The following is a 27,093-nucleotide window of genomic DNA, read 5'->3' as shown; positions in this document are numbered from 1 at the left end:
AGCCAGTTTCGGCTGTGCTCGAGGGAGATGCAAAATGACCCGTGATGCAATCACCCAGCTTTGGGTTGGACATTCCGGGTATTCGAATAACCGCAAATGTATCCTCTCAACGCTGTGAACCCTTCTCATTCGTCCTTCAACCATGCTCATCTCTCACTACTTACATTGGGTCCTTGATCTCTTGGGGGTGTATATGCACTTCGAAGGTCAGCTACCCATCGATAAACCTCTGAATGTCCCAGATCGGGCTCACTTCCCTTCCACATTCCTTCATGGTTACGCCACGGCAGCCACCCAGATTGAAGGGGGTGTATCGGCGGACGGGAGGGGTCCGAGCATCTGGGATTCTTTCAGTCGGGAACCCGGGGTTATCAAGGATAACACCACAACTGACATTGCAACGCGGTCCTATCAGGTGGGTGCCTATCACATCACATTCTCTCCGTCACACACGCGAAGGATCGGGCTTGGTAACTCCATTCACCAGCGAAAGGACGTATGTGGAGCTGGCAGATTTGGCTGATGTAGCAGATGTGGGGAGAAGATGTCGATCTCTTGAGCCAACTCAATGCCAACACGTATCGGTTCTCAATCTCATGGTCTCGCGTTATCCCATTAGGGGACAGAGACGCGCCAGTCAACCAGAAAGGTCTTGAGTATTATGACAGACTGGTTGATGCGCTTCTGGACAATGGCATCACACCATTCGTTGTGAGTCACTCCCCTCGTGGCTATATCGAAGTGAATGCTGAGACAAAGACACTGCACCATTGGGATGTACCGCTTTCCCTCCAGAACAGATATGATGGGTGGTTAGTGAGTCGACCATTCTCTTCTTCCTAGACTTTGATCTTTTCTCACACCTCTCACCAACCGCAAAGTAGAAGCCCCTCCTCCGTTTCACAGTAAGCTTGTGGATCCCTGCGAGCAAGGACAGACCTGAATGAGTATATGATCTCAGTGACGAGCGATCAGGTAAGACCTCCCGCTGATCTCAGAACGCGGAGGAGATGACCAAAGACTTTGTGCGCTTTGCTGATGTATGCTTTGCACGCTACGGCGACCGTGTCAAACACTGGTGAGTCATCGTCCCCATCGTTCAGTGGAGTGTAGTTGAAGTATCAGGGTCACGATAAACGAACCTTTGACAGTGACCAACATCGGCTATGGAAGTCCGAAGCATGCGCCAGGATACGACAGTGTCGACAAAGCTCTCCAGTACGTGACATCTCATCCTCGGAAAGGCATTGCTGACGTTCAGTGCGGGTTACGGCATGTTACATGCTCATGCTCACGTGGTTGATGTGTATCGACGGATATATCAGCCGACCCAAAATGGACAGATCGGGATAGCTTTGTGCGGCACGTTCGGTGTTCCTTTCAGCGCCTCGGAACAGGGTGGGTTGCGATACACGCAGAAAAAGCAAGACTGACGGAAGAGATCGTGTAGCCGTCCAGGCAAAGTGGGACTTTCAGTGGAGTAAGTTTGAGTATTACTTGTGTAGAGCTGACAAGAAGACTGGTTTGCCTCCCCTATCTTCTTGACTGGCAAGTATCCGGAGTCGATGATAACTCATTACGGTACCCGCCTCCCTCCCATAAGCTCGGAATTATCTTCGCTTCTGCTTGGTAGTGCGGACTTTTGTAAGTCTTTCTTACTGTTGAACCTATACTACTGCAAAGAGAGAAACGAAGGGCTAATCTCAGTTGCTTTCAATACCTACTTTTATAATGCTGTCAGTAAGTACATAATGTAGAACGCGACACGAACGGAGATGCTGAAGTACGAGGAAGAGACGGGGACGACGAACTGAACGCATTGACCACCGAGCACTATCACTTCTCCAATGGGTCCGAATTCGGTCATCCAGGTAGGTTGCCGTTCCTCCGTGCTGTCAAGCTGACATGTACAGTCGGCGAAAACGGTTGGCGAGGAGGTGATCGTCCTTTCTTCATACTTCCTGTGGCTTACGAGGCAGTTCCTAAGAGATTATACGACATGGTCCATTTCCTTGGCAAAACATACAAGAAGCCGATGTATCTCACTGAATTTGGCTTTGCTCGAAAGAATGAACAAAACATGGATCTGATCGATGCCGTTGAAGACGCAGAGAGGGTTCAATATTTGCAGGAAGCCTTAGACGCTTTACGACTGGCAGTGCACGAAGGTGTCGACTTGAGAGGGTGTTTCATCTGGAGTAAGTGCGTCTTGAGGCACCGCAAGTAGTGTGCTGATCAGTAGCTTTGACGGATAATTGGGAATGGTCGGAAGGATTTACGTGGCGATTGTGAGTCTTTGCGTGATTCGAGACAAAGCTGACCGTTAGTGGAGCGGCACATACGGATGTCAGTCAATGCTATAGGGAGAACAGAGCTGAGCTAACGGCGTAGATAGAGAGCTCGAAGAGGACAGTCAAAAAGTCGGGAAATTTCACAGCAGACGTATGTCCCTTCTTTGAGGTCCGATCAGTGCTCATTTCAGTATTTCCGTAGATACGTCGACGATCATTGCCAGGCATCATGACACGTCACCATTTGATCAGACATGTAAAACGGCATGCGGCAGCTGATCAACCGGCTCATATGTTTTCTGCTAACGAAACCCCCGGTGGACGATGAGGATAAGCAGGCTCCGCTGTCGAAATGGAACGGCTCGAGTTGACACACCAGCAAGCGAGGTGGTCGCCTGACCTTTCCCACGCTCAAAGGAGGATCTCGCTTCTGGTTCAAGCACAAGTCAGAGATTTTCGGGTGTTTGAGGAAGATAAAGGATGACGATGTTTTGCAGTACCGAGGTCGCATCGTGGAAGAGAAGCTCCTCATATATCAGCTCCCCACATTCAGGACGTCACATATTCCACTACTTCTTCGCCTCGTCTCTAAAGTGGACCTTGACAGCCGATTCGCAAGTGACACAGAAAATCAATATGGCGTTCCCGAACGAAGAGAATGATCAGTCGATCTCAAACTTCCCTCTTACATTCCCCTCCTATGTCCCGAACGCCAACGCGGACCGTCAAGCCAATAGGCAGACTTTCGAAGTTCAAACAAATCACGATCGACGTCCGAACACCGAATCCATGGCCAACGTCAGTGGGTTGCCAGAAGTCGAGAGTCACTTCGAGAACCCTGAGCTCTGTCGGATGGATCGAACAGTCTGCGGGTATTCATACCTAATCGGTGAACTCACATCCTCTTTGACCACTGCTTGTGCCTCGATTCCTACACAAACCAATCACTTATCTGGGGCGGCGAATCTTCCCGCTTTCCTTGGCGAGATGAGGGAGACCGCATGGCAATTACGTAGAGCGCAGTCCCTCTATACAGCTACTTGGGCGTTGCAGAAAGCCGATAGGTCTGTACGTGAGTGGCGGGAGGCCGAGACTGGGGATATGGAGGAGATGAGAAGGATATATGAGAACTTAAACGCAGAGATGGAGATTGTACGGGAAGCGTATAGCAAGTGTGAGGTGACATTGGCCGAGATTGATCGAGAGAGAGTTTTGTCTTATTGGGGTGATGATAGTATTGATGTTGATAAAGACTTGAGTCGTTCTGTCATTCGACGTACAGCGTTCCCTGATGAGGAAGACCGGACGTATTCAAGTTAGTTACCTTATGACATCAAATCTCAGTGTGGGATTGACGGCTGAGACTGAGTGGGTATCACATGTGATCAAGAGATATGCAAATGATATGCGACAGTCGAATCTAACGTGAAGATCATTCGTCCATGAGTTCTGCCAGTTCTCTCTGTTCATCCTCTGTCAACTCCACAGTCTCCTTTTCTTCTTCATAGACTAAAGGAGCAGGATTCAGAAGTTCTTCAGACTCAGCCTTCACATTTCACATTAACAATCGAGGTTGACTTACCAGGTATAGACCAATTTCTGATTGTACCGTCTAAACTACCGGAAAGTATCACTGCTTTACCTTCTTTCCTCCAAAGACGGAGGACGGATACTTCGGCACAATGACCAGGTACGAGGATCGGTTTTGGGGTTTGTCCTTCCAGTACGTCATCAAGAGGGAAGACGTGTAGATCTTCATCGTCGCCTGCGGTGAGGAGGAGGGATGGGGAGGTAGAAGAAGCGGGAAGGGGGAGAAGGGATTTGACGTAGCCTGTGTGGGTGATGGAAATGGGTTTAAGTGAGTGTGATTGGGGATGAGGATGGAACATGATGGATTTGTCCATTGATGCTATATACGTCAATTCATTTCACCAATGTACTGACGACAACCTCTGCCAGCTGCTACCAGATTTTGGTGTAGGGAGAGAAGTACGTGATTGGAGATATCGTCTTGATCTAAGGAATTCTTGAGGCTGTGCAGAAGTCTCATGGTGAGGGGTTCACAGTCAGTATAGGAAGAAAGACGAAAGCGAAGGAGATATGAAGAAGTCAAAAAAAAAGTTCAGAAGTGGGGTATGAAGTAGGCAGAAGAAAAACTCACCACTCCACAATCCATCTTCAGTAGCTAAGATAAACCCCACACTAGTCTCATGACCCTTTATATCCCTTCTGAATACCAATTGATCATCTTTCAATTCCCATTCTTTCATCACACCTAAAGAATCTGATGTCCATATATACACCTCAGTTCTTTGTCCGGATTCATCAGTGAATATCCGATATGTCGAACTTTCTACTGGTCTTGTATGTTCTCTGATCGTTTGTATACAGATGGGCGGGTTGTTTTCTTGTAAAGGAGAGAGATCCCATAGACGTAATGATCTATCTGATGATGTTGATAATAGAAGGGGACGTGGAAGTGGGAGGATTAAAAGGGATTTGACAAAGTCCGTATGACCTTTTAAGATATGTAACACTTGTGCTGTCTATACTTTAGCTCTTCTCCATTCACTACCAGCCAACTCCAACTCCATCCTTTACCCTCAAACCCCACCGAGCTTTTTTCGATACTAGGTTTTCTAGGAAGACCCTTTTATTAGATATCGTGACCTAAAGAAAGCCCGGTGTACGGTGTCCTGGTAGGAGGAATGAAGTTGATAGTTGAAGATGTAGATCCATGATCATAGAGAGATTACAGGTATTGGTGCAATAGACCCACCTTGATATCCCATATCCTGATCGTCTTATCCCACGATCCACTCAACACTCTCAATCCACCGGGGGTATCATATAAAACGACGCTGGTCACTGGTCCAGAATGACCTTTATATAACTTTTTCGTGGTGAAACTCTACATATCAGCTTTATCACAACAACTTTGCAATAACTTACGTTGAGATCCACTCGACGGATTTGCCAACCGGATTCTGCCACCCAAGCTTCATCACCTTCTATAACCAGATCTAATACTTTTGATGAGATACGAAATGGGTTACCGAGCTTTTCAGCAGCTTTGAGTTTCTTTTGTCTCGCAGAGGAAAACTCTAGATCAGAATTTGTTTGAAAAAGCAAGTCTGTATCGTTGGTTTGCATGGTCTATCTCAAGCTCTGTTGATGTTCTAGTAAGTAGTGATTTTGAAGTGTGCTCATAGAGATTTTCAACCTCTTGGAATGCAGCGAGTACATAGTGGTCCGTGCCTTGACTAAGTACCGTGGGCCACGCGATCTGTTATTTGAGGGGATCAAGTAAAATCTACGCGGTTCTCACTCATACGCCCTTCTGTCACCTCTGTAACCCCTATCACTCCTGTACTTCTCTTCACTCTTCCCAGAGTGGACTCACTTAACAGCTGTCGAGAGGGATCACCAACTGGTCAAAATGATAAACCGTTACCTCTCGAATTTCAAGGCTATGCCTGCTCGAACTCGTCTTCTTTCGTTAATCATCTTCACCCTCTCTCTCCTCTTCCTCTCTCACATTCTCTTTCCCAACACTCACCACATGGCTCGTCGTTGGACGACGGCATCTTCCACAGTCATTCGTTCCAAGTTCCTGCGTGCTAAAGCTCAAGCTCCCCGACCTCCTATACATCACCCAATACCCAAGCTCATGGCAGATGCGAGGGAAGAATTCGATGCCAAGCTCAGACGACAATCTAAAACGCTCGAACAGGCAGTGGCAGAGTATCAAAAGCGATACAAACGTATGCCTCCGAAAGGTTTCGACGAATGGTTTCATTTCGCAAAAGATCATGGGTCTATCATGATTGATGAATACGATCAATTACATGCTGATTTAACACCTTTTTGGTTATTCTCAGGTGAAGAATTACGAAGACGTTGTATTCAAGTTGGATTTTTGCCTTCAGTAGATCTGGTACGTATTGAGAAAGGTCAAACCAGGACTATAGATGTTAGTAAAGGTTTCGACGATTCAGAAGTAGGTGCGAGAGCAAAAGGTTTCAGAGTAATGTTGGAAAAATTCCAGGATAAGTTACCGGATATGGACTTTCCTATCAACGAGAAAGCTGAAGGACGTATTCTTGTACCTTGGGAAGAGAATCTTTACTCCAATTTGACTGCTGATTCTTCCCGTGAGTACATTTTCTCCAAGTCCCCCCACCCTCTCTCCTTTGAAGCAGGAGTTTCGATCGAGCATGGCCGCTGACCTCAACAGTTGGGATCGAACATGTATTAGGAGGAGAGTTTATTCCGGATTGGAAAGGCGACGGAAACGTTTGGGAAGCTTATCGACGAACTTGTGAACCTTCGTCCCAGGCTAGACGGCTCTTCGGCTCTCTCCGAGCCAGACTTAAGGAAGGTCAAGTTCCAATTTCTCGTTTGGCCGATGCTGGTGTTTCTACAGGAGTAGCGACCGATGACTTCCAATTCCCTATAAACGTCGATGACAAATACAATTTCTGCGATCATCCCTGGGCGCATTACAATCAAGGTCATTTCTTTTCCGATTGGAGAACCATTCATGCACTTTATCCCATGTTCTCACCAGCGAAGGGAGTGGGATATTCTGATGTTCTCATTCCCAGTCATTATTACTTTTCATCGACGAAAAGGTATACCTATGGATGGGACCCGGTGAATATGATCATCAAGGATGTAGATGACATGGAGACGAGATGGGAAGATAAGAGCGATGATATATTTTGGAGGGGAGCGACTACGGGTGGAGGATCCAGTCCTCCTGGTTTCTTGGCCCAATATCAGCGTCATAGGTTAGTGAAATCCTCCACTTCTTATCCTACGACATGGAATGGTCTCCCATTAATCTCTTTGGTAACGTTGATATTTTGAGAAAGTCGGCTCATACTCAGATTCATCAAGATGACATCGGACACTTCAGACGTCAATAAAACTGTCGTCTTCGCCGACCCACCAGGTACCGATAATTTCATTTCTGCACAAGTCCCCATTGGCCAGCTGAACGCGGATATGATGGATGTGGCTTTCACCAAAGCTGTCGGGTGTACACAGTATCCAGGTGGCTGTGATGGAATGAGAAAAGATCATAGATTTGCCGATGCTGTTCCTCTTGGAGAGAATTGGAGACACAAGTATTTGATCGATATTGATGGTATGGGTTATTCTGCTCGTTTGTTTGCTCTTGTGAGTGTCCCGTTTTGTCGTTGACCCTGTCTTTATGTGTTTGGTCCCTACTCGAGATCTCATCTCGTTCAATCTTGCTGGCATAAAGATGCACAACGCTTACTTGAACAGTTGAAATCGGAGAGTGCGGTGTTGAAGTCGACTGTATACACCGAGTTCTGCTCAGAATGGTTACAACCATGGTGCGTTCATGTTCAACGTTGATCGTCTTGAGCTGACAAGCCAGGGTGAGCCAGGTTTCTGCCACGACTCACATGACCCGATCACTGATCAAGATGGGTAACCACTGACATTGCAGCTGCACTACATACCCGTCTCTCAACTATACAACGAAATATACAACCTACACGCCTTCTTCTCTGGCCCCTCTAAAGCCATGCTAGCCGCTTCCAACTCTACTCGAGGGCTGTATCAATCCTCAGGTCTGACAACTCGGCGTCTGGACGGTGATACCGAATTACGGAAGATTGCCAGCGCGGGACGAGAATGGATGTTTACCGTAGGAAGGAAGATTGATATGGAGAGTGAGCCCGTTGTCCTCTTGACCTGCCAATTCATCTTTGCTCATGTTCAGTTTACGTTTACAGGTGAGATTCTGTATTCGGATATTCTCATTTCCAGTTCTCATGTTCTCACATCTATCCCGCATTGCCCGTGACATTACCCTCACTGCCGCTTTGGGAATCGGACATCGCTCGAAGAAATACCTGCTAACGCTGTAGATTGTGTATCGAATGGGGAAGGTTGACAGCGGACGATAGGGACGCAATGACCTACAAAGGCTGAAGGAATACATATATGCTTGGGATTCTGATAGATATGCATCTCATCTTGCTTCACTTAGTCTTTTTGTTATTCCTCGCATACCTTACCTCGTAGCTTACCCGATCAGATGATATCTGCGCTGAGTTGTGACTCACAGGACCCTGGTACCCTGAGTCGATCGCCATCACCGACATGTTCCGACATCTTCACACATTCCAGATTCTACACTCTACTCTTAAGCGTTCAACGGTGGTGAGGGTGTTTGGACCACTAGAAAGCATGATCACAATCACCGTCGTACGTCCATCATGATGCTCAAAAGAGATGGGCGACTCGACTGACGATATAGGTCAGACATGGTGAATCCACAGGTTTGTACTTTCGTATTTCCTCATCTGCCAAATACGACTGAAGTTACTTAACCTCGACGTCTAAATGGATGAGGGATTCTCTTCTCTTGGTTTTTGGTCTGGAGTCTCTTAGCAGTGATCTTGTGTGTAATTAGATGTCTGATCGATAGATAATCTTAAACCTTTATGGGCTGGTTGGGCCGATGCTCCTCTTTCTGTTCATGGTGAGTGGTACTCTTCCACATTTCAATCGGATTCTCTAGCATCTACTATTTCCTCTCTCCCTGATATCAATTCCATGTGCATGAGTGATAACTCTCCGAGCTCTTTTAGTGGGTCTAAGACTTGATATCCTTTCCTCTATATGGGTCGGGTGACTATCGCATCATCCATGATCTGTAACTTAGACTTGGGTGTTTCCAAGAAGGGACAGATCTGTTGCTGATGATCAGGAATGAATGCAAGTCTCCCTTTTCTCCCCTTTCCGTCTATCCCCGTGTCAAATCGCTCCTCAGCTTTCTCCCACAATCTCCACTGTATACAATGTCAACCTCACCGTCATCAGTCTACCCCCACGTATCATAGGTCGTACGACAAAAGAGAAGGAAGAGGAAGATGTAATACGGTACTACCCTCATATGAGGGGTATGAAGGTCTCAATGGATCTCAATAAACCATTCCGGTGCTATTCAAGCGGATGGATCTGGATGTTATAATATGAAGAAAAAAGTCACGAGAGGAAAGCTGACACTCAGCAAGCGAAAGCCCTTGGAGACTCATTGAAAGATACAAGGGTCGATTCTATATTCTGTTCTGATCTCTTGAGAGCTCTATGGACAGCTCAACAAATTCAAAAACATCAACCTGAGAAACCTTCTTTGACCATTACGGAATTATTGCGTGAACAACATTGGGGTGAAGGTGAGTATTTGATTGGTCTATCCCGACTTTTATCCCTCTTTCCGGCCTCATGGTTTCTCTTGTCCACCTTTTGGATATCCGTCCTCAGAAATGGCGTCTTTGTTGTCGAATCCAACTGATTTGTTCACTATCCACGCATCTCACTGAGAAGATCGCAGAGTAGAAGACGCAGGAGAGTAGAGAACATGGTCAGGCTGAAATGAATTTTCAGCCGAACACAAACCATGGGGAGAAGGAGGTTATACTCGTGAACCCGGTCGACATTTCAAATTCCCAGGAGGAGAATCCCTTACGGATGTAAGACATAGAGCTAAGCAAGCGTGAGTCCTATTTATTTTTTTCTCACCTGTCCTCCGCCCTCCCTCCGACTCGACCAATTCTGGCCTAAAAGCGCATGTCATTATGATAGAGATAGCTTTGGGATGGATGTTAAGGGGCTGAACTCATGTCAGGATCGCGGATTTTATAGAACCCATCTTACAGACCAACCATGGTCGACCGGCTAGTTCGAAACATATAGTAGTGGTAGCACATGGGATATTCAACTCTGAATTTATCGGAGCTCTACTTTCCAGACGAAAAGGACAAGGATCATTTGATTGGGGTTATCGAGGTGAGTTTATGTAATCTCATCCACTGTTCCTATCCTCCTTCACAAGATCTGAATGACCCCTATTTGGTTAGGAGCAATTGGACCTCAATGTATCGATCATCTACGAAGCGTGATGATCGGGAGGAAAGGGGGCTCGTCGACAGCGGAATAAACGTAGTGATTGACGAAAGCTGATATCAGGTATGACCAACGTCAGTACCTCTTATTCTCAACTTCAAACGTTCTTGCTGATTCTGTAGACAGGTTGGACAAAACTTGAAGTCGGGTATGCCGTACGTACCTTCTTAATCTACTGTGATAGCAGTTCATGACGGATAGGACGAATCCCCCGATTCACTTCCACAGCACATGGAAACTCATCCTAGAACCCCAATCTCTCCTTCATCCGAACCTTCCGAACCTCCTCCGGCGCATGACAGGGGGGAATTACCACCCCTCTCAGTGAAGATAGTATGTACGGATATCACTACTCATCTTGATAACGTTCAACGACCACCGGGAGGGTTAGGTAGACAAGGGTATGATGAGAAACAGGCAGATATCAGAAAATTCTTCTCTGGAGGTGATTGATATAATATGTTTGCTTGTTCTTCTTTCTTCTTGACAGGTGGCTTCTATGAAGAGATCCTTCCGTTTTCTCCTGTATAGCTGTATGAGGGGCAGTTTAGTGGAATGGAAAAGGGGAGAAAATGCATATACTATTGATTTGGATTATTCATTCTTCTATATCTTCATCGTCCTCTAATAGAGATTGCAATCTTCGGTGTTGCAAGTCGGTATCCAATGCGTCCAAGAGTAAATCCAAACCTGGTCCATCGAGAACGTTTTGGATGCCGGTCAGACTGAGGCCAATACGATGGTCTGTCACTCGGTCCTGATTGTCAGTTCTTGCCTGGTTGCGCACATGAGTGAGATTGCGAAGAGCAGTATACATTCTCGCAATCGAGTGAGGGCAAGGAAGATAAAACGACCAACCAACCTGTGGAAAATTATAAGTGCGGATCTTATCGCTTCTCCCCGAACTTTTCACTTGACTTCGACGGGTTGAACGACGAGCTTCTACCTCTTCGGCGTGCTTGCGCTCACTCAATCGAGCTCGAAGGATTTCCCATGCCCATGCGCGGTTCTTTATAGTCAGTCTTTCTCAATCTTATTGAACAACGATACTTTGCGCTGGCAGAGATCTGTGTCTGTTCTTCCTCCCCTCCAGTCTCGGTCCGAAAAGCTTGCATAGCAGTGCAGACAGGGATGTAGTGCGTCGATGGATTCCTAAGATAGTCAGAAATATGAGGTGGGGGAAGGTGGATGACATGAAATTAGAGATGAACATACCTGATGTTGTGATCTCGAATCTTGCATAGAGACGGTGATACCCGTTGGAAGGTGAGTTAGACGAACGGCAGATTCAGTCTTGTTGACATGTTGACCACCTGCACCTCTAGATCTCATGACTTCTGTCTTTACGTCTTTCGGATCTACTAGTGGTGCATCGGGTAGATCAGGATAGATGGGGAGTATCTGGTTGTCAGGAGTTCATTCTCTCGCTTTCATCAAACCATCAACCGTCGAGACACTCGAATTAACACCAGGATCAACAGTGAGGGTCAGTCATGAGAGTGAGTCATGCTACAATGATAGTCACTCACTACTACAGCCGCGGTACTTGTATGTACCCTTCCTTGAGTCTCCGTCAAAGGTACTCTTTGAACTCTATGAACTCCACTTTCCCATTTCAATCTACCATAAACCTCTTGTTCTTCTAAAAATAGTGGTTTCTCAAATTTGATAGTACATTCTCTCAACCCACCACCACCTTTAGCTCCTGCACCTTCTGTCTGACTCAAGATCTCTCCTTTCCATCCCTTTTCTTCGGCGTAGCGTTGATACATCCTCGATAGATCTTGTACGAACAAGGCTGCTTCTGATCCACCTACTCCGGCGTTGATGGATATGATCACTGGTAGTTCTGCCGCTGGATGAGGAGGGAGTAGTAAACCGGGTAAATCATCGGTTACGATGGTATCGAGTTGAGAAATGAGATCGGTTTGTTCTTCCAAAAGCATAGACCGAAGTTCAGGATCGTTTTCATTGGCATAGTGTGATTTGAGATCTTCGATTGACTAGTCATCAGTCAACACTTTTTGCTTCCTATTTACATTCCAGATGCAAAGTAGTCGGACTTGATGAAAAGATGGAGATAAGGACAGGGGGAAATATGTATGCTCACCTGGAGAAGCCTTCGATATCTTTCCCAAGTCTCAGCAAGAGGCTTCAACTGTCTACGGATTTTAGCAGCTTCGACATTGCTTTCTGTGTCTGAAGTTTGAACAGCGGCTTGATCATATCTCTCGATCCTACGTCGGACTACCTCGAGGATCTTTTGTCCATGATCATTCGTGCTGGGACTCGCAGCGCAACTCCTTGGGGAGGTCGAGAAACTTCGGGGAAAGTTTGAAGGGGAGAGGGAGGAACCATTGTGCTTTGAAATGAAACCCTGAGAGCACGATACATATGGCGTGGTGGGGCTTGCAATTCCTGATCCTGATGCTTGCCGATGAAATGGTCTCACTCTTTTGCTTGTGAGTGGTATTCCCTTACACAGTGACCGGGGTAAGGTCATTGATCGTACGCCTCGTACGTTACGTGTAAAGTAAATACCAGAACACCAAAGTAAAGTTGACCAAGAGATGCCGTAAGATTATTTGTGTGAAATGGAGTAATGATAATGATGTTTACTCAACTGGCTGAGTACTATAGTACTACTTGTAGTCTCGATCCAAACCTCCTTCATCCTTGATCCTTCTTCGCCTTGCACACCTTTCGATCGAAACAACTTGAGGTGAGTACTCGTTACCTTATCCTTCATGTTACTTTCTCCTCCCCCCCCCCTCCCCCCTTCTCATCCTCTTCACAACACAAACAATGCCTCATTTTCCAATCAACCCCGCTCTGGTAGCCCACCCACATTGGGTATCTTCGCCGACTCTGCTTGCCCTCCCAGTGGAAGGCGTTCCTCTTCCTCCCACGAGGGAGGTGCTCAAGGCTCTGAACTCTTTCGCTCTGCACTTAAGAGCTGACGATGACGAGCACATGTTCCGAGCGAAGCAGCTCCTAGACATGGCGATAGATGAAGCTTGTGAGTTCAAACGTAGTTGTGTCGTGTTGGCTTGACCCACCTTAGATCGACCTCTTCATCCACCTGGCCCTCCAGCTCTAGACGACATTCGGCGTTCTGTCGATGAGCTGAACACCACGGTCGCAGCCCTCGGCAATACGGTCGCAGCCCTCGGCAATACGGTCGCAGCCCTCGTCAATACGGTCGCAGCCCTCGCCAATACGGTCGCAGCGAATCATGCGGCCAGTCAAGCGTCCTTGAATCGTCTTGCCCAGAGTGTGAACGTCATCACAGAGCATGATCTTCAGCGTAGAGCGATGGTACGTCTTCTTGTCTCCACACGTTTGCTTGCGAATGCTCACCCACAGTCTCGTAATGCTTTCATCGAAAACTCGATGCCCCGAATGGACGCCGATTGGGTGGCCGTCCCAGTCGTGGGGGGTGTACCTCCAGGAGTCGTTCTCCCTCCCGGCTTACCCATTCCTGTTAGTATCACCCCGTGAACCAGTGAGACCTCATTGAGCTGACTTGAAGTGGCAACATCACCCCAAGTCTGCATTGGAGATCAATACCATGCCGGGTGTAGTGGTCCGTCGGTGGCTCGCCCACTATGGTGTCCAGCCCGTCCGTCGGGTACAAGCAAACAAGGTCATGTTAATGACCTTTCTGACCGGGGGCATGTAAACTCTCGGCAACGTGGAAACCGGGTCAAAGGGTACTTCGCAATTCGTAGATGTTCATACACTGACGTACAGACTCGTGCCGATGACCTACTTTCGGCCCGCCCCACCATTTTCGGGGGGAACGTTGTGACCGCGTGCCATCCACCCCCCCATGAAGAATGCTTTCGCCGTCTACATAATCTCGCAATTTGCTTCGTATCTTAATTCACATTCCATTGCCACCGTCCACCATCCTAAAGATGTTCTCCAGACCTATCATCGCTGTAGTTGGGCTGACCCTCGTATCTGCCGAAAGTTTATCCGACTATGTCGAAGGTCTTCAAAACGCTTTCACCTCGGCCGGGTTGAATCGGATGTCTCAAGGGATAGCCAGTATCAGTTCGACTGACTTTGGTCAGAGAATGTTGGGACAGATGCAGGCGGATGATGAAGTTACAATTTTCGCCCCCATGGATGATGTGAGTGATGATTTCTTTTCCTCCTAGGTTGTAGATTGTAGGGCAGGTTGCAATGGGGAGAAAATATGACACGAGGCTGACAAGACAGGCTTGGGATCCTCCAGGACCTTATGGAAACTTGAGCGATCCTCAGAACATAGTGACGATGCTTTCGTATCAGGTGAGTGGTATGACCTCCACACATTCTTAATCTTTTCGGCTCGGATCGTGGTTTCCGTCTCAAACTCTTTGAATGATAGGGTGGCAAAAGAAGGAGATGTTGGTGGTAAGAAGGTTCACGACTAAGTCCAGATCGTCACTACCAACCTCACTGCCTCGAGGATGCCAGATCCACCTTCACACACAATCGCCTTCACTCTTTTCCGTTCGGCTGATCATACCCTTCCAGGGGATCAAACTCAGGTATTAGTAGTGGAAAGGGCAGATCCTGGATTGGTAGTGAGAAAACCAGATTATAATCTCACCACTACTGGAGATGTCAGTTTCTATAGTAACGTGGTGATCTGGCCCACAGACGGGGTGAGTTGTTCTTTCCCCTTTTACATCATCTCACATGTGATCACATATTTCCTTTCGAGTCTCTACCTCTCCCGATTGCTGAAACATACCTTGGTTCACAATAGTACGAGTCAGCTATTTTTACCATATGAGCGACTGCACAAATACTGACCGATCAGATCATCCAACTAGTGGGTCTTTATTGATCATTGATCAAATGACAACTCACTCTACCAGCCTATAGATTCCCTCGACGTCTTATCCCATATTATCGATTATCCAGATGGCACTATCCCCGCTGCCGGATGGGAGCAGATACTTTCTAGTACAGATCTCACTGGTTCTTTCGAAGGATGTTTCGGATGTACTTTCTTCGTCCCCATTGACAGGGCTGTTGAAGCTGTCAATGGCACTTTACAAGGATACAAAGATAATTTCAGAAGAGCCGTCGTGAAGAATCACGTGGGTCATTTCTTTGTTTCTTCGTTTCGTCCTTTCCCACTCCAACTAGAGCTGATGCTTCAACCCTAGATAATTTGCTCACACTTGAAGAACCAGCTATAAGTGGATCAGAAGCTGACAAGATAGATCATCAACGGAACCACCATCTATACCTCTCAGTTACACGAAGGAGACACTTTCGTTACTTCTGGAGGGGAGACCATCGCATATGCTTCCAATGATACCGGAAGTTATTTCCTCTCTCATGGACAAGCGGCACGATTGGTCAGAGGAGATATCCCAACTTCGAACGGTGTCATTATTGTGAGTTTACGTTCTATTCTCGCATCCTACCCTTCCTCATGATGACGCCTTTTCCGCTACTGACATTTCCACTTTATGGCTACAGCTTTCTCGTGGGGTGATGCCACTGTCACTTGGTTGTTCTGGCACTTACATGCGCTGATACGCCAGCTCATCGACACCGTTTTCCTCGAGACCAATACGGACACAAGCAATGCTGACCATGCGTACGTCCTCATCACCTCACCACTGTCCTTCTCAAACAGTAAGACTGACAATCAGGGCGGAAGACAATAGAGATAACGCTCCGACAGGTACTTCTCTCTCAGGTATAGCAGGTCAAATCCAACAAACCCTCACCCTTCCTGCCACTTCGTCCGTCGCTACACCCACTTCTACGGGTTCGACAACGGTATCTGCTGGTTCCGATCAAAGTTCTGCTATTTGTCTTTCTGCATTACCGCTATATATCTGGATGAGTATTCTCACGATCGTGACAATGTCCTCAGTAAACGTATGGGAGGCGTGAGGAAGCAACGAGGAGATGATCTACGAAACACACGATTTTCATGAGGTTCAACGCCAAGATAAGGGATTCCTATTCAGATAGTTTATTTTATTGGGTCAGGATGGATGTATGATTCTTGTATCAAATGCCAGGTGGACCATAGGTCATGTGAATCAGTCAGTCGACTTGTCAAACTCCAACCTTGCGCTCTCTGCGATCAAACTTTCCATCCATCGGAATGCCTTGGTGTCAGTATTTCCCCCCTGCACGGCTTCTCCATATCAGAGTGATTGTGGTTCTTTGACCATAGATTTTGTGACATTTGAGAAGACAACAGAGACTGAGTGAAAGACAGGAGAAGAGAGAAGAGTAAGGTAACCCACCCTGGTCTGGTACCCCATCTCATCCATCCACTGGGTAACTTCATCCACATCTTTCGCTTTCTCAGGTAACCTCCCTCTCCTCTGTAACAACTTTACTCTTTTCTCCGTAGCTGCTCTCCGACGTTCCCTATTTGCTCGTCTATCGGCCACTTCTTCCGGATCTGAATCAGGGTCAGAGGCGGAGGATGAAGCTTCCGAATCTGATGGAACTGGTAAACGACGGGCTCTGAGAAGATCACGATGATGTTGACGTATACGTTGGAAGAGGTCGAGTTCTGGGATAAGTCAGATGACCAATTCCCTCCTTTTTCCATCTACTTGACAAGGGGTACATGTACTTTCCCCCAATCGGCGTTGCTTGAGCGAATAGGTCTCGAAATGTGAAGGTCTAGCAAAACCAAAGGGAAGAATGTAGTATCGAGGGATGGGTAGTGAAATGAACTGGTGAGATTGTGAAAACTAGGAAGAAGGGATGAGATTGAAAGAAAACATGAGACAATAAACTCACCCCAATGACACATTTTATGATACACTTCTGTACGTTTATGACAATGAGTACCCATGAATAATTCTTTGGGTAATTTATCTTCTGAATCGATGGAAGAACTAGATTCTGATTCCGATTTTGAATCCGAATCAGAATCTGAATCGAGAGGTTCGTAGTTGTTTCTATCGTAATCGTCCCCATCGAGATTAATCTGAATGACTGATTTGTAATTTGAACGATTACATGCGTCACAATGTTCAGTGGGGTGATCTAGTCTGATCGCCTGAAGGTTAGCTGAAGATCTCACCGATCCCTCTCTCCCTCTCTCCGCCTTTCTCATTTCTTATATATGACGAACAGGCGGATGCGGTTGTCACGGTCAATCAGGACGGAGAGGAGTAAGTAAAGAGGTCGATGTCCAGTCGACCTGCTCAAGATATAAGTCTCGAGAGATGGAAGAAGATAGAGATGGTGTATGTAACTTTGGAAGTCGTGCTTGAAATCCAAGACTTGGGATGGTGCCTAACATGCGAAGAGACCCCAGTTAAATGGATAAGAATGGGAGAGAGAGTACCAAAACTGACATAGGAACGATTCCAAAATTGGAGAGGGAAAAAGGAAGTAAAAAAGATGAAATACTCACTCGATAAACAGGATACCTCTCTAAAGCTTTCACCAACCTACTTGGCCAAATTTGACTTCTGACTCTACCTTCCCTATAACCAGTCATCTTCCTTCTTTGATCTTCTAATTGAGGTAATAAATATCCCGCTGCATCACCTTTCAAAGGTAAGATCTTTGGTCCTTTGACAGCTAACAAAACAAAATATTGAAAGACGACTTTCAACTTGAATTCCGGAGTTTGAGCAGAGTTGAGAGAAAATTGATGTGGTAATAAATCATCAGGTACATGACCACCATCATCAATTATGAAATCTTCTTCATCACTTTCACTTTCATCATCATCATCATCTTCTTCTGAATCATCAGAAGTGGAAGATTCAGAAGATGAAGAAGATTCTTCTAAACCTAATCGACGAGCACGAAGATGACGCATTTTACGTTGAAAAACAGTTTCTTTTACACGTTCACGTAGACGTGTGGAAGATTTGAAACGTTCTGGTTCATCTAGCTTAAGATCTTCTACCATATCTTCAGGAGAAGATGAATGAGATCGTTTAGAACTTTTATTTTTGTGTCCTTTTTCGCGGTGAGATTGTCCTTTAGAAGGTTTATCAACTTGTTTTCCTTTTCCTTTTCTGTCTTTGTTTTTCATACTCTTGGACGAATGTCCATCTTCGGTTCGCCTTTTGCCTCCTTCGTTGAAAGCCTTTTCTTTACCCTTTCCAGTTCTGTAGGTAGTGACAACTTTTCGTTTCTCTCCAATGTGTTTCTTTATAGTTCTTTGCATCTCATCTTCGTCAAGTGAGGATTCTGCTGAACTGACATGACCACTGGTCTTTTTCTTCTTCATCTCCTTTTCCTTCTCCTCCCCGTCAACGTCCACAACAGGATCAACTACCTTTGATGTGCTAGATGGACCATTTTCTATCTCCTCGTCCGCATGATCCACACCAAAATCACCACCTGCAGGAGTCGTAGCGGTCAAAATATCCAAAAACGAATCTGAAATATATCCATCTTCCTCCATTTGACCTTCTGGGGGATTGTCAAACACTAGAAGATCATCTTGATCGTTTAGGAAAAGAGCAGCATGGACCATATCTTCTGATATCCCGGGTAATTGGTCAGTTTCGAGTGGAGGTATAAAGTGATTTTCTTCCATGTGAGGGGCAATTCCATTCCGGTCGGAAGAGGGAAAAATATGAGAATCGGCATTGATGATATATTGACTCAAGATTTGAGGTGATAGAGTGGGTATCTCTACGAATGCAGTGGTGGTTCTTGACGATGAGATCTTTCCTTCCTTAAAGCCTTTACCACCTCTCCCTCCCCGTCGTCGTTCTACTTGTCCACCCTTACTTCTATTGCTTGAGTCGGCCAGATCCATAGACAGTTCTTCGTCCTCAGAGCTCATTCCAACTCTTTGCGGATCTTCCTCTCCACGCAGGATCGCAACACGCGACGGTTTTCCCCTCCCCCTTTCAGCAGAGGGTTTCACACTCGTTTTCGTATTTGTAGCCAAACGAGTTCTTGAAGTCGGAGCGGGAGAACCCTCTATCTCAGATATCCCCAATTGTCGTTCCATCCGTTGACTCCTATGTCCCGACGAAGGTGAAAGAGGATCGAGGAGGATATAAGGTATTTTCCTTCCTTTTCTTTGCGCACTGGATGGCTTTCCAGGTTGTCCAACAAAAACGATTTTACCCTTTTTCTCAGGTGTCTGAGCGTTTTTATTTTCTCCAGACCTGTTCTCTTGCAAATTAGACCTCGGCTTTCCTTTTTTATCTACTCCAGTGGTTGCGATGTTTTTACGTGTGTTTTCTTCTTCTTCTTCGTCTTGAACCTATAACGTCAGCATCCCTGAGTACAATGGAAAAATGAGGAACGTATGGAGAACTGACAATTTGTTTCCTTCCCCCTTCTGGTCTCACATTGTCCTGGGGTATCTCGTTATTCCCTTTTTTGACCCTGCCTTTCCCCTTTCCCCTTGATTTGACAACTTCTTCAATCTCAATATCAGTATCCAACTCATCTTCTCCTTCTTCATCATATTCAACCCCAAATGCTTGTTGCTGCTGATGGCCCTCGTTCTCCCTAGAATCATCCGGGTGTTGCTCCTCGAAATCCCCACCCTCAGCCTCATGGTAGTCGCCATCATTTCTTTCGCTCTCAAGATCCTTTTCTGAATAAACATCCTCATTGTTTGGATCTCGCTGGTCTTCACTATTAGAACGCAAATGTTTCCTCCCTCGTGTTCCTGACCCCACTTTGATCTGAGACAAGACGACTCCTGCCAACCCCTCGGAACCTTCGCTATCCCCTCCAGGGCTGTATCTGCGTGTTGCGGGTTGACGTCGTTTGGTGGGAGATTGGTGAGGAGATCGGGTCGATGGACCAGCTTCGATAGGTGATTTATGAGGGTCTTTGCTCGATGGACCAGCGCGTGGAGAGAGATGGGGGTCAAGGGTGGATTGTCTTGCCATTATGACCAGACGTGGTGGTCCCGACTCCTATGCGGGATCAACTGCTCGCCGTCGAATGAGACGAGAATACGGGAGATGTGTCGAGAGCCGTAGTGATGACTGAGGGGCTACTCAGATTCGCTTAATGTATCTGATCATTGAGAAAAATAGTGATGATGAGAAGATTTTGAGTGGCCGGAGTGGACTGGCGACGATTTGGTGCAGCAAGGGTTAAGCGTGGCAGATCCTTCTACTGGTACTTCCTTTGTGGCGCTGAAAACGTTTGAAGGATACACAATGGACAAGGAGAATGCATATTTTGTCGACTGTTTGACTCTTTTAGTCCATGTCACTCAACTAGCTTTTCTCACGAGACATTTCAAAGCATGGCCCATGCCAACACACTGCCCAAACCCCAGAGAGCACCAGACTTGAACTCCACGTTGATTCTACCCGCGCCGGAAGTCGAGCTCGAGCTGGCGGCTGCCGACGAAGCACTGGGCGCGCTGGACGAAGCGGGTGCGCCTGACGACGTGGCAGTAGCAGATGGACCACCGGAAGCTGTCACTGAACCACTAGAGAGAACGGCGTCTTCGTTGGATGTGCAGTTGACATTGGAAGGAGGGGTAAAGTCGGAGAGGAGAACGAGGTCGGTACATTGGAAAAGGAAGCCGTCCCCCTGAATGTCAGCTCGACATTTCACACCACCTTCATAAACCAACAAATGTCCTCCTGCCATGATTCGCTAGTAACACAAGAGGGGGTCGTCGATCAGTGGATGATGAAGTGAAAGAGATGGACAGGAAAAGAAGAGAAGGATGAATGGAACTCACCCCGTCAAACTGAATTTGCAAAGTCACCAAACTGCCATTTGTCAATCCAATGTTCAAAGAACTGAAATCTACATTCCAACAATACTCTCCCTCGTGGACCTGGAAAAAGTTGGTGAGGAGAGGGATGGAAGTTCCATTGGAAGTCTTGTTGAAATCGTCAAACGAAGTGGGGGTCTCCGAAGTGGAAATGAAAGCGACGACAGATGCGGTGGTATGATGCGAGTCGATCCAAACTGTGTGTCAACGTGAATCATTGTTAAATTGTATTTGTGAGACAACGGCGATCACATGACCATATGGCCGGGATATGGGTGGAGCATGAAGTATGAGTTTCCCTGTGTGAGGATGGGAGTAAAGGGAGAGAGAGGAGATGACTCACTTGGTGCTTGTGTCAAAGGGAATGGTTGTCTAGTCTCGACATCGTTGAACCCTCCGCAAAACTGTTCGTGAGCTTTGACAGTTCCCAAATTTTCACCTATCCACAAGTATATGGAAAAAAACACCCCAGCTTTTAGAGTGGGTAGAAGTGGTCAAGATATGTCAAAGTCGAACTCACCTTGGGTTCATCATCATCACTGAACCCTCTGGAAGTCTGTTAATTAGCTTTCTTTCGATCTCGAAGGACGTCCTTATGATACGTACAGGATAATCCAAAGTGAAATGAGCCAGGACGGTCGAAGCGGCCAACACAGCAGAAAGTACAAACATTTTCATCTTGGTTCTGGTCTCTTATTTCAACAATTCGACGGTGGACTTGTGAAGTTCAGGGTAAAGTCGGTAAGTATGGAATGAGACGAGGGCACGCCAAGGGGAAGAGTCAGTCTTTTATATCTAGCTGTTGTATATCCCTTTGGCATGATGCTTAACGAGAGGATGATTACTTGGCGACCAACTACAACGACGATCGCAACATGATTCGTCCGTACGCACAACGAAATGTCGGCATCGTAGTGGGGTTCCTTCAGGCACGTACCATTTAAGCCGCGGGGAAGCGAGGCAATTTCAAAAGGCCTCTACCAGTGGAGTGCTCAGTGACTTACCTGTGCTCGTACTGTTGCAGGTATGCAGGTCTTGTCTCATGAGATAACATGCAGCATAAACATCATCGAGAAGGGATGAACCAAATAGATCTGCATCTCGGCTAGGTAGCGAATAGATCTGCATTGCATATTTGGAGTAGTACAACATTTGCAGCGATTCCAGCAAACTCAAATGCCCGCCTGAGCCATTTTGTTTCCGTCCTCAACTTTTCCATATCTTTACGTAATCCCACTTTCGCGCCCAAGCTCGAGTTCTTTCAGGCGACGTTGGACTATCAACTAACTTGCACATCATGGCAGTAGAGCAACGTCCTTGTAAGTTCTCTTATCGTCTTCCTTGACCACACTGACGAGATAGTACCCAGAGATGCGAGATTGATCTCTCTCATCTTAGCTTCGAAGGGTATACAAGATGCGGAAGATAGGGTGTTACACCAATTACTCGATTTTGCCCATCGTGCGTTTACACTTCCATCCATCCTACTACTATCATAAACAGAGGCCAGTCAGGAAGGAGAATGGTACTTGGAAAAGATTTAGGAGCTAGTCAGGAAGGTAGATGGTACACTGGATAAGTTGAAGAGTCCAATCAGGAAGGAGGATGGTACGTTGGATAAGGTCGAATGAGGAGTGTTGAGTGAGAGATTATATTACATGATCGATTGCGACGAAGGAAGAAAGGATATTCAACTGATATGAAAGGTTACACTGCCGACGTATTACAATCAGCTCAAGTATTAGCCGATCATGCAGGTCGTAATGGTCGACCGGTGATTGAGAAAGAAGATGTAGAATTAGCTATAGCTATAAGACAAAGAATGGAATTCGTAGAGGGACCTCCTAGGGATGTGAGTTTTCTTTCTTTCCTTTTTTTCCCCTCCCATCAGTTATCACCTTATCTTTCCTTTTACGCCATATCTCTCGAAGGTATTATTCATCTCTTTAATCGAATCCTCCGAGTTCGAGTCACTGTTTCATACCGATCGGGAATCCCCCTCTATCCAGTCCACCCTGGTTCTTCTTCCTCTGTACCTCAAGTTTTCCAAACACCTCGAAACCGAAATGTACAAAGACCTCGAAACCAAATTGCAAACTATCTCTTTTGGCATGATGAAAAACAACATTAATAGCAACTTCATTTCATCGACCATGTTTCGAATACTTTGGTGCACACGTCTGGGCAGTATGAAATGAACAATGTACTGATTACCAGTATCTAGCATCCTTAGCCCACGATCTAAATTCCCGTCCATTACCCATCTTAACCGAAACATTCGAACTTGTTCGTCTTCCTCCACCTCATCAATGTATCTCTAACATCTCTTTCGACCTCGTCTTAGATCCCACAGCTATAGAAATAGGTATGGAAGAAAGTGAAAGTTCTTCTTCTGATGAAGAGAGTGATGAATTACCGACGGATGATGATGTTGGAGAAGGTGAAGGAATGGAAGAAGAATATGTGGAAGGAGATGGGGATGGGGATGTGGATGTGGAAGAGGATGGTGATGGTGATGGTGATGAAGAAGGTGATGGAGATCGGGATGAAGAGATGGAAGAAATTGATGTTGATGTTGTTATTCCTGGTGTTAGAGATAGAGAGATAGATGAGGACTATGATGTTTAAATCGTTGTAAATCTTACCATGTATCACTATATTCATTCTTCGTCGGTATGCTTGAATCGTTGACAAAAAAACATTGAGCGGAAAGATAATTCAAGGTGTGTTGGATAAATGTCATACAGGGTTTGCAATGCGAAATCATGAATGTAACATGCAAAAAATGCTATGGTTGAATCGTATATTCGTTATCTATCTCCCGGCTCTTCCTCAACCTTCAGTACTCTACTCCTGTACAAAGCCTATACCCGTTCCTGCTTAAACGCTACCATCTTCCTTCTCATCAAATCTGGCTGGAGTTATCCCTCGTCGATTTCTAGAAACAACTATCTTGTTGAGATGAACCCGATGTGCACATAAACATGTGTCTAAAGCTAAAGAGGATCCATCAAGCAGATGTACTACCTTGTCGACTCCCACTTTGACCAGCTTGAAGAGAAGCATTACTCAATCTACTATGTACAGACATGGCATCTTGTTGTTGATGTGCCAGTTCTGCATATCTACCTCGTCAATTTCTTCCTTTTGTATTGTAATATCGATCTTCTTTCAATACACTGCCACTGATCCCCTGTCTAGCCACCTCCCGGATTAGATATGGAGCACCGAGAGACGAACAAGATAAGCACAGAATAAGTAATACCTCACAAGCCACAGATGAAGGACGGATAAGTAGCGACTAAAACAGTAAAAACTCACAACATCTTGTATCGCACCAATTCACTTTCCGTCTCTTCCTTTTCGATTTTACACATTACCAATTGTCTAACGAGTTCGACATGTTCTTGATTACTATAATATCAGTGTCGTTCCGACTTTCGATCACCCTTCAGTCTTCGTGTTTGTACTGAGCGATTCAATGACATAGTGAGGTGAAATGTCGGATGTGAGATAACTCACGAGCTGGCTAAAGACACTTCGAGTTGTTTCCTAGATATTTCAGCTATGCAGCGTGGATATATTACCAGATGAGTATTCGGAATGACATAGATGAGAGACGAACCTACAAAAGTACGTATACGAAGAAGTTGCGGGGACTACACATAATATAGCGGGGTTTACATGAAGGATTCGGAAGGGGAATTAGGAGACGACATACACTTGAGAACTCAGATTACGATTGGCATTTCTCAACATGTCTAATTCCAACGCATGAGCATTGAGACTGCGTAGACGTTCGTTATATTCCGCCTCATACGAGTCGAGCATGAAAGGCGTTCTGACGATCAGCGGAAGCCGTACCGGGATCAGGTCATCTCAAGCTGGCAGCCCTTGTACCTTGTGCTGAGTCTTCCATACAAGCAGGCTCGGTGAGTCCTAGACGAGTAGCTGCCCACAAACGCGTAACAAAGAGTCCAAATCGGATCTGGCTCAGCGACGAGAGCATAGGAGATACAATCTCCGGTACTCCATGTTGGGCGGACATTATAGAAGAGATAAGAGGCAAGGATCAATAAACCCACATCCTGACAGCATAAGCATCCCGAACAAAATCATTAGCCCTCCATTCATCTTCCCCCAACATATCTCCATCCGGTCCCTCATGAGCCTCATCCTCTCCTACTCTGTACACTTCAAAAAGGTCGCTTTGAAGATACGTCAAGATATTTTCGAACTCCAATTGGACCAATTTATCCTCCGACTGCTGCAGAAGAGCAAGAGAGAAACGAAAGATGGCTTCGATACCTTCGGCGAAGATGATGTCGAGGACGCGGTAGACGAGGGTAAGGGGAAAGCTGTTCTTAGCACAGCACTTCTATTTGTCTTCATCCACATCTGCCTCGCTTTGTCAAGGTCGTACGATGGGTATTATATGTAGGTTATACAACGAGAAAGACTCATAACCGTATGTGAAGACTGAGTGAGAAGAAAGAGTTGTGGGTAGTCTGAGGATGGTGTGGAGAGACGACATACCGATTGGCAAACAATGTCAAAAGCCACGAACTCGCATACATACTGCTTTTCACTCCTTTCTTCAGCAAATGAGCGTGTAGCAAAGGTAACAAGTCCTCTATGAGCCGGTCGAATTGGAATAGCCGGAGTTGTAAACCGGGCATGTCTGCAAGATAGTGAGAGCGGAGATTATACGAGTCCATAAGTCTGACAAGAACACAAAAGGCTTCTTCGTCGGGCATCTACTGGTCAATCTGGAGACATTGTCATTCGACTTCCCCTCGTCACGTCGCCTACGGGGGGTGAATACCGAGAGAAGACCAAGGACGGAGAGGTCTGTCAGACAAGGGGAAGATGATGAAGAAGTCACATACATTTAGCAGTAATGCAGCCACGATGAAGGCCAAGCCTTGAGTATAGCCCACTTCTTGATCATATCTGCTACGTGAGTATAAACTCGCGTTTTGATGGTTTCGAACTCACAAGCTATACGCTTTGACCACCAAGAACAAACTCTCTTGTCCCACTCCGCCGCCCTCTTGGAAGTATTTGTGATGAGGAAAAGTCCGACTGAGATCTTTGGCAATTGCCTTTTCGTGCGGTGATGTTTCTTTCAGTAGTTTTTTGTATGTTTCTTCCAATGCAGCAGATTTGGACGAGGACATGAGCTGCCAGATTGCCCCTCTGATTGTCAGTTTCTCTCGACCTCTCGGATCATGTCCACAACTTAGCTCCCTTCCTGTGCCGACTAGTGCAAGAGGGTCGGAACAGGAGCTGTGCGCATCTTTCACTTACCGGATGACCGCCGGTATTCCTTGCTGAATAGCTCTACTAAGCTCCTTCGGTCTTGTCCTGGCAACCTCTTCGTAATCCTGTACCACAGCTCCCCAGAACGCCCAATCTATCCCTTCTTCCCCCTGATACGCTTGATCGTCTGCTTCACCCCCCGCAATTCCCTTCGCTTGTCTCTCTCTCCGCATGTCCCTAGCAGCATCCTCCATCTCCGCTCGTACTCTCTCGAATCCTTCTCTTAGCTTCTCCCCTTCTCCCATTTCCTGACTGATCCTTCTGTCGCGGGAGGCTGCCTGGTCTTCTATTCGGTGAAGCAAGAACGATGTCAAAGCCCCCCTGGATGGGCCAGCCTGGGCAGCTGAGGTAGGGGTGGCATTGGGTGAAACGGTCGGCATCGAAGGTGTCACCAAAGGTTGTAGACTCGAAGCTGGGGTACTGGAAGTAGATCTGGTAGAAAAGAGATTTCCGACTGCTGAACGCCAACCTTGACTCGAGTTCGAACCCGCTCTGGATTGTGACGGAAGGGGAGGATCAGTGGCAGGGATGCCCACTCCTACGCCGAAGCCGAAGAATGTGGTTTTAGGGGGTAGTATCTGAGCTGGAGGTGTTGCTATGGGTTCACGCAGAGGCATTGTTAGATCCTCGGGAGGTGTAGGTGGTATAGGAGACAATGAATAACTTGCCGTGTTGGAACTGAACGGAGGTTTCTCAGTCTTATCGCCCAAACTTGGCGTTCCAGCAGATAGAGGAACCTCTGAAAACACGTCTCTGCTATTTCCGGAAACCGGAGTAGCTAGAGGATCTTCCATTCTAGTCCCCTTCGGACTCACA

General features: G+C 46.4%; 10 protein-coding genes across 10 annotated transcripts; 5 read left to right on the top strand and 5 right to left on the bottom strand.

The window, feature by feature from the left end:
- Window positions 1-193: 193 nt before the first annotated feature.
- On the top strand, window positions 194-2,292 carry TREMEDRAFT_33113 (uncharacterized protein; the record flags this gene model as incomplete). The annotated part of the gene is made up of 12 exons (XM_007005955.1): window positions 194-415; window positions 532-711; window positions 760-816; window positions 999-1,078; window positions 1,126-1,201; window positions 1,245-1,398; window positions 1,442-1,480; window positions 1,519-1,644; window positions 1,708-1,744; window positions 1,795-1,894; window positions 1,976-2,198; window positions 2,243-2,292. The coding sequence occupies 12 exons, from the start codon at window positions 194-196 to the stop codon at window positions 2,290-2,292; spliced, it is 1,344 nt and encodes a 447-aa protein (XP_007006017.1).
- A 1,540-nt stretch (window positions 2,293-3,832) lies between these two features.
- TREMEDRAFT_63809 (uncharacterized protein) lies at window positions 3,833-5,444 on the bottom strand (the record flags this gene model as incomplete). Its single annotated transcript, XM_007006095.1, has 5 exons — window positions 3,833-3,837; window positions 3,874-4,200; window positions 4,453-4,837; window positions 5,071-5,202; window positions 5,244-5,444. 5 exons carry the CDS (start codon window positions 5,442-5,444, stop codon window positions 3,833-3,835), a joined length of 1,050 nt encoding a protein of 349 aa, XP_007006157.1.
- Window positions 5,445-5,853: 409 nt separating this feature from the next.
- On the top strand, window positions 5,854-8,261 carry TREMEDRAFT_32942 (uncharacterized protein; the record flags this gene model as incomplete). The annotated part of the gene is made up of 7 exons (XM_007005941.1): window positions 5,854-6,445; window positions 6,529-7,084; window positions 7,184-7,475; window positions 7,587-7,661; window positions 7,774-7,999; window positions 8,050-8,062; window positions 8,198-8,261. The coding sequence occupies 7 exons, from the start codon at window positions 5,854-5,856 to the stop codon at window positions 8,259-8,261; spliced, it is 1,818 nt and encodes a 605-aa protein (XP_007006003.1).
- Window positions 8,262-9,342: 1,081 nt separating this feature from the next.
- TREMEDRAFT_33028 (uncharacterized protein) lies at window positions 9,343-10,694 on the top strand (the record flags this gene model as incomplete). The annotated part of the gene is made up of 6 exons (XM_007005945.1): window positions 9,343-9,511; window positions 9,723-9,831; window positions 9,964-10,124; window positions 10,305-10,315; window positions 10,364-10,396; window positions 10,443-10,694. Coding segments are annotated over 6 exons (735 nt in total), but the record flags the coding sequence as incomplete, so codon positions are not given.
- Window positions 10,695-10,839: 145 nt separating this feature from the next.
- On the bottom strand, window positions 10,840-12,599 carry TREMEDRAFT_63806 (uncharacterized protein; the record flags this gene model as incomplete). The annotated part of the gene is made up of 6 exons (XM_007006094.1): window positions 10,840-10,998; window positions 11,104-11,250; window positions 11,457-11,642; window positions 11,771-12,244; window positions 12,352-12,501; window positions 12,531-12,599. The coding sequence occupies 6 exons, from the start codon at window positions 12,597-12,599 to the stop codon at window positions 10,840-10,842; spliced, it is 1,185 nt and encodes a 394-aa protein (XP_007006156.1).
- Window positions 12,600-13,046: 447 nt separating this feature from the next.
- On the top strand, window positions 13,047-15,919 carry TREMEDRAFT_74351 (uncharacterized protein; the record flags this gene model as incomplete). Its single annotated transcript, XM_007006206.1, has 12 exons — window positions 13,047-13,260; window positions 13,306-13,559; window positions 13,608-13,724; window positions 13,774-13,954; window positions 13,995-14,056; window positions 14,173-14,380; window positions 14,469-14,540; window positions 14,672-14,899; window positions 15,058-15,069; window positions 15,116-15,340; window positions 15,467-15,643; window positions 15,905-15,919. Exons 6-12 carry the CDS (start codon window positions 14,276-14,278, stop codon window positions 15,917-15,919), a joined length of 834 nt encoding a protein of 277 aa, XP_007006268.1. The 5' UTR covers window positions 13,047-13,260; window positions 13,306-13,559; window positions 13,608-13,724; window positions 13,774-13,954; window positions 13,995-14,056; window positions 14,173-14,275.
- A 384-nt stretch (window positions 15,920-16,303) lies between these two features.
- On the bottom strand, window positions 16,304-20,107 carry TREMEDRAFT_63804 (uncharacterized protein; the record flags this gene model as incomplete). The annotated part of the gene is made up of 5 exons (XM_007006093.1): window positions 16,304-16,372; window positions 16,514-16,788; window positions 17,022-17,283; window positions 17,644-19,467; window positions 19,526-20,107. The coding sequence occupies 5 exons, from the start codon at window positions 20,105-20,107 to the stop codon at window positions 16,304-16,306; spliced, it is 3,012 nt and encodes a 1,003-aa protein (XP_007006155.1).
- Window positions 20,108-20,374: 267 nt separating this feature from the next.
- TREMEDRAFT_40062 (uncharacterized protein) lies at window positions 20,375-21,704 on the bottom strand. The gene is made up of 5 exons (XM_007005977.1): window positions 21,562-21,704; window positions 21,476-21,511; window positions 21,299-21,359; window positions 20,920-21,152; window positions 20,375-20,765 (listed from the first exon to the last, which is right to left on the bottom strand). The coding sequence occupies exons 1-5, from the start codon at window positions 21,631-21,633 to the stop codon at window positions 20,466-20,468; spliced, it is 702 nt and encodes a 233-aa protein (XP_007006039.1). The 5' UTR covers window positions 21,634-21,704; the 3' UTR covers window positions 20,375-20,465.
- Window positions 21,705-22,295: 591 nt separating this feature from the next.
- TREMEDRAFT_32628 (uncharacterized protein) lies at window positions 22,296-23,583 on the top strand (the record flags this gene model as incomplete). The annotated part of the gene is made up of 4 exons (XM_007005914.1): window positions 22,296-22,416; window positions 22,662-22,807; window positions 23,173-23,395; window positions 23,429-23,583. Coding segments are annotated over 4 exons (645 nt in total), but the record flags the coding sequence as incomplete, so codon positions are not given.
- Window positions 23,584-23,965: 382 nt separating this feature from the next.
- Window positions 23,966-27,071, bottom strand: TREMEDRAFT_33160 (uncharacterized protein; the record flags this gene model as incomplete). The annotated part of the gene is made up of 9 exons (XM_007005962.1): window positions 23,966-24,080; window positions 24,277-24,369; window positions 24,478-24,507; window positions 24,677-24,796; window positions 25,041-25,313; window positions 25,492-25,712; window positions 25,845-25,908; window positions 25,954-26,154; window positions 26,266-27,071. The coding sequence occupies 9 exons, from the start codon at window positions 27,069-27,071 to the stop codon at window positions 23,966-23,968; spliced, it is 1,923 nt and encodes a 640-aa protein (XP_007006024.1).
- Between the last annotated feature and the right edge of the window lie 22 nt (window positions 27,072-27,093).

The sequence above is a fragment of the Tremella mesenterica genome, assembly GCF_000271645.1.
Source record: "Tremella mesenterica DSM 1558 unplaced genomic scaffold TREMEscaffold_9, whole genome shotgun sequence".
Taxonomy (NCBI): domain Eukaryota; kingdom Fungi; phylum Basidiomycota; class Tremellomycetes; order Tremellales; family Tremellaceae; genus Tremella; species Tremella mesenterica.
This window is presented reverse-complemented; position numbering and strand designations above follow the sequence as displayed.

Bases quoted from the DNA above. Each gene is read 5' to 3' on its own strand.
- TREMEDRAFT_40062 (XM_007005977.1), bottom strand. From the start codon at position 21,633: ATGAAAATGTTTGTACTTTCTGCTGTGTTGGCCGCTTCGACCGTCCTG. The intron at 21,512-21,561 runs GTACGTATCATA...GCTAATTAACAG, and splicing joins ATTTCACTTTGGATTATCCT to ACTTCCAGAGGGTTCAGTGA. The intron at 20,766-20,919 runs GTGAGTTCCATT...GCTGACATTCAG, and splicing joins TGCAAATTCAGTTTGACGGG to GGGGACGGCTTCCTTTTCCA.